This window comes from Erpetoichthys calabaricus, chromosome 3 (genome assembly GCF_900747795.2).
Source record: "Erpetoichthys calabaricus chromosome 3, fErpCal1.3, whole genome shotgun sequence".
Lineage (NCBI taxonomy): Eukaryota > Metazoa > Chordata > Cladistia > Polypteriformes > Polypteridae > Erpetoichthys > Erpetoichthys calabaricus.
In genome coordinates, this window is record NC_041396.2 from 314,313,856 (window position 1) to 314,327,050 (window position 13,195).

At 42.0% G+C, this 13,195-nt stretch overlaps 1 protein-coding gene across 3 annotated transcripts in view; it reads right to left on the reverse strand.

Annotated features, from left to right (window-relative positions):
- Positions 1 to 431: 431 nt before the first annotated feature.
- The window catches only part of LOC127527249 (trace amine-associated receptor 1-like), a 112,721-nt gene continuing 99,957 nt past the window's right edge, over positions 432 to 13,195 (reverse strand). Inside the window, exon 3 of one of the 3 annotated variants that reach the window (XM_051925355.1) lies at positions 432 to 1,249. In XM_051925355.1, coding sequence (XP_051781315.1) covers positions 698 to 1,249 — 552 coding nt within the window. In that variant the 3' untranslated portion in view covers positions 432 to 697. Of the gene's footprint in view, positions 1,456 to 13,195 lie in introns of all 3 variants that reach the window. The other 2 variants (XM_051925354.1, XM_051925353.1) reach the window with 2 other exon arrangements.

Below are 13,195 nucleotides of genomic sequence, written 5' to 3' on the forward strand. Positions count from 1 at the left end.
CGACTGCTCCGTCTGCACTCGTCTGTCATCTGCTGCCTTAGTGAGGAGGAGTGCGGATTAAAGTGCAGGAATAGGAAACATGAAATTAAAATTAAACGTTTAACGTGAGACAAAACCAAAATCATAAAGGAACATTTCATAGAGTTTGACTCTTAATCAAATCCCCACCCGCCTGACCAAAGCTGAACAGAATGTCGGCTGTCGTCTGAGCTCAGCTGTGGAGTTTTTAGTTGTGAAATCTGAAAGTCTGTGCAAATTATATATTAAAAGATTTTTATATTTCCAGATATTAGGTAAAATTCAGCACAGAATTTAATTTATGTTGAAATAAAATAATTCTTACCCATAATAATGGAAACAGCAATAATCACTTTACATTTTACTGAAGTGTTTCTGTGAATTGCCAGGAGTCTCCTACATTTACAGTGCTGTTTATTACACATTGAAATAAGGAGAAGACTTATGAAAATAACTATGGTGAAATAAGTAATAATCATAAACAGTGTACACTCTACACGAATAAAGTACAATTTAACAAAAACAGCCTTCAAAAAAACAGCAAATAAGAAATGATTGTATTGTTAAGAAATATGTCAGAGTTTTGTACTGTTAATATGAAAAATGAGCAAAGGAATAATGTACAAATAATTAAAAACATCTAATCTCAGATAATTAATTTTTTTATTTTCTTTAACATTTACAGTAAATTGAGCACTGAAGAAGCTGGACTAAATATTTTACAATTCAGGATGATTTTCAGAGCTTTTCTGAACCAGGAATAAAGAAAAGCATAAAGAATTGGATTAACTCCAAAGTTCACTTCACTGACCAACACCAAGACATTCCTGATGTTTTGTGCAATTATGTTACTACCATCATCAAAAAAATTGTACATATAAACAGGCAGCCAGCAGATAATAAAAGCCCCCACGACTACTCCTAATGTTTTTGCGGCTTTTCTTTCAGACGGTTTTGATATTTTTCTGTCACTCAACTCCACAGTTTGTCTCTTTTCTATCATACAGTTGATGGCTCTTGAATGGCTTCTTGCAACTACAAATATTCTGATATAGAAACCAATCATCAGTGAATAAGGAATAAAAAAAGTTACAAGTAAAATAAAAATGCCCATTTCATAAGAAGTGAATGCTAAACAAGTTCCTTCACATATCTCTGTTATAAAATTACTAAACCCTAAAAGTACGAGTGTAATGAAAAGTGCAAACAGCCACACTACAGCAATGCTGACCTTTGCCACAGTTAAAGTTATTTTTGAGCTGTAAAAGAAAGGATGGCAGACAGCAATGTAGCGATCAATGGATATTAAAACCACATTATATACAACTACTGTGTTAAGAATATTTACAAGTCCCTGATACAAATAACAATAAAGAACTCCAAAGTACCAGCAAGTTTCTATCATGCCAATCAAAGAAAAGGGCATCACAAAGAAACCTGATAAGAAATCGGCCGCTGCGAGTGAAAGGATCAGAAGATTAGTCGGCGTGTGCAGCTGAACAAAATGAGAAATAGAAATGATGACAAGAAGATTTCCAAAGACTGTCGAGAAAAGCAAAAGACACGAGAAAGTGTAATAAAGTGGATAAACTTCAGTTCCATAAATCAGTTTATAACAAGATGTATTTCTGTGAGAATAACAACGGCCAAGTTTCATTCCATTCCACTCCATGTGTGTCCCTGACTGAGCCGTCCTGCCTGCACACTGAGATGTTTATACACTGAGGCCCTGCGACTGCCATATTCTCTCTGCTGACGTAATTCACATGAGGCAACTCTCTGCTGTGTTTGCTTCACAAATTCTCTCAGGATGTTTGTTTGTTCATTTCAGTTCTTACTCACTAATGAGTTCATCAAATCTCAGATGTCTTCATTATATTTGTTTATCAGGAGCCGCTCAGGGCTGCGGTGGTCTCTCCTCACAGCTCCACAGTGGTCCAGCTGCTGGCTCTCTGCAGTTTCCTTCTTCTCCTCTGTCTGCTGTTTTTGTTTTTTTGTTCTCAGTCACTTTGACTTTCTTTCCTCATCACAGCGAGCAGCACATTAAATCAGCAGGTTCAGATGAGCTGAGGTTGTGCCCAGTGGTGGTCTGACACTCCATGCTGTGCTGTGCTGCTCAGAGCCCCTCTGACTCCTCCATGGAGTGTGCTGGACCACCCTGTGCTCATGAGAGGCCCTCACACACACACACATACAGTGTACAGTAACAGCTGTGTGTTTTTGTCTTTTCCGGACCCTCACATTAAATTCCAAACAGTATTCCCCCCATTGCTCTCTGTCAGTCTGACGTTGTCCTGATTGTCTTTGTCTGATTTTCTGGACGTCTTTCTTTTCTTAAATCCTCAGACATACAACATGCATTTCTCTGTGGCAGTGGCAGGTAAACTCTCAGAATTCCAATGCAGCAGCGCTCACTGATGTGCTTTTTATTTTGATGACATTTGCTGTGTCACTGAGTTGTGTCATGTTGTTGTCATTCCCTCTTCATCATCACAGACAGTGAAGTGGTCCTCACCACATAAGACTTCATACGTGACACACCGGTGGTCTGTTAATACAAACTTCATGTGAGGTCCTCTCGTCTCTCCTTGCGTCACTGAAGCACCTTGTACTGTCACATGTCACATATTTATGTCATTAGTCCGCATACTGCAATGCATTTTGGGAGATAGCAGGTCATCAGGCTTCATGTTGCAAAGCAGCTCTGCACCCATCATCACTGTGAATACACAATGGCAGGTCTGAAACTTAAAAGTACTGCGTATGAGAGGACTTAAGTGTTATAATGGACTCATTCAGAAACCATTAAGACGGTTAAGAGAATGTCAGGTTATATAGCGCCCTGATGTGTACAGCAGATTTACCAACTGTCAGTCCACAGATCAGCATCAGTCAGTCAGTCAGTCATTGTCCAACACGCTACATCCTAACACAGGGTCACGGGGGTCTGCTGCAGTCAATCCCAGCCAACACAGGGGGCAAGGCAGGAACAAATCCTGGGCAGGATGCCAGCCCACCGCAGGGCACACACACACCAGGCACACACCAGGGACAATTTAGGATTGCCAATGCACCTAACCTGCATGTCTTTGGACTGTGGGAGGAAACCCACAGAGACACAGAGAGAACATGCAAACTCCACGTAGGGAGGACCTTTGGAAGTGAACCCAGGTCTCCTTACTGTGAGGCAGCAGCACTACCACTGCTCCACCATGCTGCCCCAGATCAGCATCAGTCCATACGTAATTTTTCCTGTCCACAAAACAGCAGGTCAGCTCATTATATCCACCCAACCTTTTTTAGGGCGGATGTCGACTTTTGTCGACAGGAGGGGTTGATGGTGACAAAACTCACTGTCACGTCACAGGCATTCCCTCTGTGCTTGGAGGAATGCTAGACTCATTGACTCTGCGTGAGTTGTAAAATGTAAACAAAGGCAAGATGGCATCGACATGTCACAAGGGAGATAAGCGAGTGCAGAACAGAAAATACTCGACAGACGATGTTTTGTGAATTATCGCTGTGTCTGACTCTGATTTTTCAGAATCTCATTTTGTTGACAGTGATCAGACAATCGAACAAGAGAGTGAGAAGCCGGCATCAGTTGATCGGACACCAGCTGAAGCCACCCCAGCTGATTGGCTGCCAGCTGAGCACATTCACACAGCTGATGCACCCACAACAAGGTTCACGTGGGAGGAATACCCAGACATTGATCTGTGGGAGCCAAACTGGCTACCGGACTTCACAAGATGGCATGGCTTGCTGTTGGACACGACAGATCACCAGCCGCTGGACTACTTCATGCTGCTCTCTCCTGATACTGCTTTTCAGCTACTGTCAGACGACACAAACAGGTAGGCAGAGAAATGTATTTGAATTGCGGGCTGCGCTTGCACTGCATTATCGTTCTTCAAAGTGGAAACCCACAACAAAAGACGAGATGAAGGGCGTTGTGGCATTACAAATAGAGATGGGACAGGACTGGTGATATAACTTCAGGGAGCATTGGTCCAAACGTGCTTTGTCCCCTGGTGGCTTTGGACAGGTTAGGTCGCGTGATGTTAGGTACGTGATGCTGCAGAGTTTTATTCACGTCTGTGATAACCAGAAGTAAAGCCCAAGGGGTGAGCCAGGCTATAACCCCATGTGTAAAGTTCAGCCCCTGCTTGACATTGTGGAACCAACATACAAACAATTTGATCAGCCTGGCCATGATTTGTCTGTGGATGAATCTATGATACAATACAAGGGACGCCAGTATATGCCAGACAAGCCCACAAAGTATGGCATAAAGGATTTTGTACTGGCAGAAGCAAACACTGGTTTCTGTCTGAAAGTAATTACATATACAGAAAGTATTCCTTTTAAAGAGAGAACTGTCCCTTGACAAGTCAGGTTGTGCTGGAGCTGCTTCAGGGCTATGAACATTTGGGTCATGTTGTATACATTTGGACAATTTTTATACATCAGTAGAATTGTTCATGGAGCTACAGAGAAGAGGAATTGGAGCTTGTGGCACAGTGAGGGTGAGGAGGAGACACAGGCCTTCACAGGCTGAAGATGAAAAGAGGTGACAATACGGTGTTCATGAGGGTGGATAACTTGGTGGCAGTGGCATGGCATGACGTCAAACGGGTGACTTGTCTCTCTACTGTCACACTGACAACATATGTAAGAAAGTGCAGCAACAGTCAATTGAAAAGGAGCCACCAAAGCAACACGTACTGTCAGCAGTGCAATGGGGCAATGACTGAAATTGGCTGCTTTGAGCGAAATCAGACTTGGCAGGACTTTGCTGTGTAACATGTATGTGATATGTGTGTGAAATCATAGAGTATGCAGGCTCATACAACATACAAGACAGTAACATTTCTCAAAAGTAAATATTTTTTGTTGCTTTGATATGTTAAACAATTGCTTTGTGTTCTTTTTTAAAAAATATTCAGCCCTGGGAGAAAAGAAACAAAAAAAAAATTAGCCCTAAAAGAGTTAATTAAAGTTTCTGTGTGTCTTTTTATCCAGTTGCTTTTTCTCTGCCTTTCCAACAGATGGCACTTCGTAACCCTTGTTAGTGGTAAAATGCATTGCATTTGTCATTGTAATAGATGGCGTATAACAAACATTAAAAACACTGCTTGTACAAATCCTGTACTAAATGGCGTATCACAGAGACATAGCAATGGGGCAGGCACACAGCACTGCAAACATTAACACTGAATAGATCAGGCAGAGAGTAACTGCCAGACGGACAGAAATCAGCTTATCCACCTTAATAAAAGGACAAAGTCTGTGTGTCTGTGTGTCCAACATACGGTGCTTCACAAGCATTTGTAGTAATTCAATTCATCACATTTGTCATTCCAACAGATGGTTGTACCAAATGGCATATAACAGAGACATATGGAGTGTCTGTCTGTGTTTCTGTGTATCTCTGTGTCTGTCAGGTTGCTCTATTTCTGTTATAAGACATTTGGTATGGGATTCATAAACATAGTGCTAATGATTGTGATGTGCCATCTGTTGAAATGACAAATGCAGTGAACCTTCTTGCTACCTGAATTACAAAACCACATTCCAATAGATGGTGTACTGCCAATGTTAACACCTAATATGTCAAACAGAGAGTTACTGCTAGATGGAGAGAAACTGACAGCTGTATCTCCAAAGCAATAAGCTTCCATTAGGGAAAAGAATCAAATGCATAAACGTATGATGAGACAATGTGAAAAACCCAAGGCTAAGGAAGTCAGGGGCAAAAGAAATACAGATGTGATGCACCAGACCAGGAATGATGAATTGTCTGAGGATATGAATGTGCAAATTATTAAGGACGTCTGTGCACACACAATACTCAGGCAGTAGAAACACCAGAGGAACATGGAGAGTGAAATCATAAGAATACCACGGCCATTGTAGCAGTGTGGGCCCAGGAGACACCAAAAACAACCAGAGCCAAACCACAGTGTGATGTTCAGCATTAGAGGGTGTGAAGTCAAAGGGACAGGGGAGCCCCAAATCTTATTACAACTCACGAGATGGATCAGTCATAGAGGATGGCAAGAGCGAGAGGCCTTGTCAACGATGATTAGTTATGGAGCAGGTCCTCAGAAGAGTCTGAACTCTTTGGGATGAGCCGCAGCTGCTTTGACTCTTTGCCTTCATTTCTGTCTTTGATGCACCAATTAACTCAGAACAACTGTTTGTGAAATACAGGAGAAGGTTGTGTGAGATGGTTGCTCGACTCTAACAAGGACACACAGATGGCTGTGCTTTGTGTGTAAACTGAGTGTTGCTTGACACAGAGAGAACTCTAATGCACCATGGAAAACAATGCAGGGATTTCAACCAACCTGTAACACGGGCGGTCAGGGGATATAGAAATCCTGAGGACTATTATGATGCAGTTCATGAACTCGAGTGAGCGATGGTATTGGTGATGACTGTGAATACTCGTCAGTGGGATGAACATCACCTTTCATTTTCTCTCTGATGTCAAGTTCTGCTCTTGGGTTTCTGCAGCTGTAATTGAACTTCCTCACTTTTCAGCCCTGTAGTTTCTCTCGGTCTTTTATTCTTATTATTTATGCTCAGATAAATACTACATAGGTACACATTTATTCCTTTTGATAGTCACATCACAGGTTATTCAGGCTTTCTTTCTTTCATATCTCAAATGGCTGCTGGGTTGTTGTAGAGCACAATGACTCCTGCTGCTTCATACACAGAAAGAGTTCAGTTATCTTGTAAGCCATTTATAAATCTAACGACACAATGCAGAGGTGTGTGCTCATTCGTGTGTTTTGATATTTCATTTCTCTGTCATGAATACTTTAGTCAGGATTTGAACACAAGTGTCTTTAAGTGATCATTAACAAAGACCTGACACTTGATATCCGTGTGTTTAGATAAACCTCAGCATGTTGATTTCAAACATGTGAAAGTTCTTTGTGTCAAGTCGTGTCACTAATCCCAGATGATGCTGTGACTGTCCACTCAGATCCTAAATTTGATTCAGCTCATCGTATTTCCTGATTGTGATGTCTGTTCAGGTGAAATGCCATTATATAAACACACACAGCTGAAGTCATTTTGTGTTAAATTCCTTGACTTTGCTCTCTGGTGTCAGGTCTCGTCTCAGGTTTCTCCACTTTACACTGAGTTTTATTTTATTTGTTCCCTTGACGTCTCTTCTTTCTCCTAACCACAGGCTGACAAGCTGCAGTTTACACCGTCTGTTCCACTGATGAAGTTGTTGAAGTGTCTCCCTTCCCAGAATTCTCCTTATTGGCCTGGTGCACTAATGTGGTGAGGAATTTGTCTTTGTAGTGTTGTTGCAAAAATCAAACATTAAAAGATCTAATATGACACAGTGTAAAGTGATCTTATTATGTTTTATATCACATTATTTCATTTGTTCAGAGTATTATACACAAATTTATTTTTTAATGTTCTTATTACTGTATAATTTAACTGTAAGTGTGCTTTCCAAGGAGCAGCTCGTGTACACATAGAAGGAGGATGTGTTGCTACAGACAGAGGGCCGTTTCACACTGAGGGGATTTTCTCTGCAGTCTGAAGAGCAGACAGACACCATTTGCAGACCATTCAGAATTAGAAGGTCAGATCTTTAAAACATTTTTTGGACTTCCCACATGTGTAAAAGTGAAGCTCCTGAACCATTGGTTATCTTTGTGCATACTCACCTCATAGACGTGTACTGATACGGTCTGTGAAAATGACGTTAGACAGAGAGGGGCTAGAAGTGTTCAACTTGGCCCTCACAATCTTTAAAAAGTCATCATCTGCTGAACTGAAGTGACGATATAGAAAAGAAGAGAAGCAGAACAATCATAGCCACACAGTCACTAAGAGACTGAAATGCCTCACACATTTAGGTGTGTTGGTGTTGTATCATCTGTGACAGCTCCACAGATAGCCAGTTTGTATCTCTGATTTGCACATCCTATTACCTTTGTATTTGTTTTCACTTTTTTGGGCACATTTAAGAATGTTAAACTCTATAATGACTGAATAAAGGTTTATTGCCTACTCCACTTGCTTGCATTACTATTTGCTCAGTTTTGCCATCTGGGGTTACAGAGAACAGAGGAGACGTCTTCTAATAGGTGAAGTGTAGCACAGTAGCAGTCAGTTCAGAGTGAAGTCAGAATCCGTAGTCCACGATCAAGTGAGTGTCTGCTGGCTGTGTCTCCTTCCAGACCAGGTGAGTGAATTAATAAGAGAATTAGAGGTGGGGAACATGTGTGAGGGTCTACGTAACAAAGAATCTGGTATGGGAATAAAAATATCTCATGCTGTTGGAAAGGGTCACCCCAAAACCCTTCCATGATAAAACACGCAGCATACAAGGGAAAAACACAACATAACCAGTTAGACAAGGCATGAGATGTTTTAGCATGGAGTACATCACATCCTAAACATGCCGATACCAATAAATTGGATTCTTTGTGAAGCCTGTGTTTAATTTTTCAGAGGAAACACAAAAGCCACACATGATCTTTAGGAAACACAAACTGAACACACAGTATTTTGCATGTCTACATACACGCAGTGTATTTACAAATATGTTTGTTACTCTTGTGGAAGACCAGCCCGACTACAGACAGACACCAGGACACACAGAAGTCCAAAGTCTTCACTACACAGTCCTTTGCACCTCACACATAGTGCACAACCCACCAGCACTATTGCTCACAGTCTTTCTTCATCTCTGCCTCCCGACTCCTCCTTCGACGCAGCTCCTTTTATAATCACCCAGATGTACTCCAGGTGCTCCCTGATGACCTTCCTGCAGCACTTCCTGGTTTGCCGAAAATGCTGCAGTCCAGGGCTTAGCCAATGTCCATGTGCCCCATGTGGCCCCAACACCCACCAGGGTGGCTGCCTTCTCGTGTCCCAGGGGAGGTGCTGCTCCTCTCCTGGTCCTTCCATCCTCCAAGTGTCCCGACTGGGTGTGAGCTCCAGCCATCCACCACATTCTGTATTAAGGAAAATGTATGTTTAATCAAATATCAGACATAATCTTAAAAACATTCTCTATAGATGAATCCCATATATTTTAGATTAGATTAAATTTATTAGTCCGAATGGGAAATTAAAATACATACAGATGCAGAAATATAAAAAAGAAATCATACAAACTCACAGAACAGCCAATCAATCATATGATAAATAAATAAATAAATAAATAAATAAATAAATAAATAAATAAATGTGTGGTGTTGTAAAGTTTTGGTCCTCCCTCTCCATGTAGTAAGAGTCATCCATGACATGGTTCTTGTTTGAATGTAAAGTCTAAGCTGCTGTTGGCTCGTTGCAGGCAGGCAAACTCTGTCTGAGTGGCAGTCTCTGCTATCCTGGCACCTGACGCAGCATTGTGCTCCCCCCGTACTGCTTTGCTGAGGTCCGAAGTGGTTGTCAAGTTTAGGGAGATCGACGATGCAAGTGACTGGGTGGTAATGAAAGTCAGCCAGCTGTTCCATCACAGAAAGAGGTGCTCTGCAGGTGGCCAAGACCTGAGTGAAATCCAGACTTTCTGAAGGAATTTGTTCTGCAGACTGAGGCAAGTGCTTTCAGATTGGGGTCGGTGCTTTCTCAATGTTTCAATGGGGAGGAAGGTCCCGTCATGTTTCTCAGCAGGAAGCTGCTTCCCAGGGAACGTATTTACTCAACCATTGAGAAGGAATGTCTGCTGATTAAATGGGCAGTCGAGGCCCTCTGGTAGTACTTGTGTGGTTTACCCATGTGACAGACTACGCCCCACTTCAGTGGCTCTACAGACAGAAGGATGTGAATGCCTGGCTCACTCTCTGGTTTATTAGCATACAGTCATTTGCTTTTGATGTTCGCCACCGTCAACAGGCTCCTCATGTCAGCACTGACGTTCTCTTGCGCCTGGCTGAGCATGGCTTCGATGGTCGCTTTGTCCACACCAGTGTGGCCAAAGTTAAGAGGTGGGGGTATTTTGCACTCCTCAGCTCTTTTGAGACCCTTCCCAAAAGGGCTGCACACCAGAAGACCATTGACTGTTCTGGCAAGAGCTGCTTGTCCATCGCTGAGGTAATTGCAAGGTCACAGCCTCCCCGTGAAACACGCCCGTCACCCGATGGGTGATGCAGGGAACATTCTAACTGTATCTGTGTGTGGGGAAGTGGTAGCTCTGGGTTGAATAAATAATCTTGCTGTTCTTCTTTGTATTGGAATAAAGCTGGTTTTTCCTGAAGCCCTGAGATTCAGACTCAGACTCATCTTTAGGGTGCAAGACAGTGAATCACACATCACATGGTACCAGGAGTGGGGTCCTTGCACCAAAGGATCCCCAAGAAGCATATCATATCCTGCTACCACCGGGGCAAGATGAGGCTATGGCGGCCGCTCCTGCCCTTGCCCGTCTCAGGGATGTACTGATGAAGATGGCTCCTTGGACAACCCGAGTGCTTAGTATTCTGCTTCAAATGCACTGCAACACTGATGAAAACACTGATGAGGTCCAGTCCTCAACATTTTGCTTTGATCCATTCTTTGCAGCCCCACTTCTGCTACCATTTGTCAAAGTTTGTATCTACAGTTGCACAGAAAGTCCTTTCAAACTTCCTTTATTCTTGAACCTGACAGAATAATATTAGAGTCTTTTAAAAACACTACAAATGTGGTCAACTTCACTCATTTGAGTGTTGTCATCTCTTCTTGGAAATGAAAAGAACGCACAGGCCTCACCATTTGCACAGTTGAGTTCCGTACACAATCCACAGGACAGAATCAGGTTGTCTCACTGGTTGTCCGGTGCGGTGGTTGTGATATCCCCTGTAGTCGGAGAGTGGCCCCCAACCTACAGTCTGGAGGTCTATTAGATCACGAGCTGAGCAGGATCAGAGGAGAGAAGAGACACGGACCAAACATGACGTGTGAAAGGTGCAAGTTTATTACACAAGTGGTATACAACAAAAACAAGCAGTCAGATGGGCCTTCAGCGCTGACCCTCCATCAAAAAGCAAATAAAAAAGAACAAAAACAGAAATAAATGAGGTTGTATTTACAGTTGGCACAGTGAACTCCAATAATCCTCAATACAAAAACTACACACACAATAAATAAAGTCAATCTTCCTTCATTGAAAATAGTAAAAACGTTTTAACATATATATAAACTACTTTTAAACAGCGATGACAGGCAGAGAGTTCTTCAAATCTAAACGTAATTCCTTTATTAAAGGTTTAAGTTTCACTGTTTTTATAGAACTGAACACAAAGCTGTTCTCTGAAGGATTAATTGTGTTGTATTCTGTATGAGGTGTGCAGCTGCGGCTAATGAGATTTCACAAATATTCACAAATGTCGGTCTGAAGGAGCAAATCTGCTGTTTGTGAAAGTCAATGACCGTTTCCACTGTCTTGGTGGTGTTGAGCACCAGGTTGTCAGAAGCCCACCAAGACATAAGAAGAGACTCCTCCTTTCTGTAAGCTCTTTCATTACCATTTACTGATGGTAGGATTCAGTTCATTCTGTAGAAGTTTACTTAACAACAGTTCATGAACAATGGTGTTAAAAGCTGAACTGACGTCTACAAACGGTATTCTGATGTAAGTTCCTTTACAGTCCAGCTGCTCCAAGTACAAAGTGAAGTCCCGTGTTGAGAACATCGTCCACAGATCTATTTGATCGATATGTAAACTGAAGGGAGTCGAGGTCAGTAGCAGTAACAGACTTAAGATGGGTTAGAACAAGCATTTCAAACATTGTCATTGGAACTGCTGTAAGAACAATAGGCCTGTAATCACTGAGGCAGCTAATTTGATCAGTTTTGGGAACAGGAACAAAAGATTTAAAGCAATCTGGAACAGTACACCACACAAGAGACTAGTTAAAGATGTACAAAGAGTACAATTTCCAGTGCACTGGGTACGCAAGTCAAATACAAGACCATCTTGAAATAAGGCAGGGGCTTTGAGTTTGTGGCTTCATGTAATTTTTAGCAAAAGTGGACAGTTAGTACGTAGAAGAAAGATGACCGTTGATGTCATTTCAAAAAGGAAAATGAAAAGAGAGGCAAGTCCTTAAATAGGAGTGGAAAAGGAAAGAAAGCAAAGATGAAGAGCCTTTGGGGTCAGTGTGTGGACGGTCCCAGTGTGTATCCATGTTACTCGTAGATATTGATGTTTATTATTTGATGTACACGTTCTTTATTATCTTATATGTCTCTGTGCTAATCCCATGTAAAGAAATAATGTAACATTTAAAACAACATCAGTAATGCTGTAGTCAAAGTGCTTTACAATATAATCTCTAAATATATTGTCACACGTGCACGATTAGGGGACAGTCAGCAGGTCGATCGAGCGTGAAACTACAAGAGATGGGGGTCTGAGACATGGCATTAATACTCTTCTCTCCTTTTCATCTACTGAAAGACGCCTGAATAAAAAGCCTGTAACTTGACAAACGCACCGATCCACACAATGAAGAAACGCTCCTTTCTGGCTCCATGGAGTCACCTCATTTCTGGTCACGTCCTGATGACTTCAGTTCTGTCCCTCCTTTTCTGACGTCATCTCCAGCTCCCTCAATCTTCATCACATCCATTTTTTTAATTTGACCCTCTATAAAAGCTTCGTAACTCCATGATTGTTTGTCAAGTGTTTCTGATTTTTGTTCTGACCTTTGACTTTGTTGCCAGCAACTGGAACCTACGGCCAGCATACGGGGAGGCTCCCCAACTCAATCTGTCTCATCTGATTATTATATCACAGTATATAAAATCAAATGTCTGCCTGCATCTCTGTCTGCTTTTCATGAGAGAACTACTTAATGGATTTAGATCTGTTTTCTTTCTATAATTTGCTTGAACATTCCGGTTGATTTTATGATTTCTCTCATCAAAGAATAAAATCAAAGTTTCCTTGCAGGGGCGATATATTCACGCTAATCCGAGACACAGGCTGCGGGCCGAGGGGATGGGGAATCGTGACGTCAGGAGTGGGGAGCCGGACAGGACCCTCCTCACTGTCCTGTTTCACTACTCTGTGGGCAGAGCTGCGGGGGACGGCTAGTATACAATAATCATAAGTAAAATAAATAGAACAAAATACAAGCCAGCAGTAAATTGAAACAAACAAATGACTATGAGGAAGGAACCGTCAGTATCACAGAAAGCCATG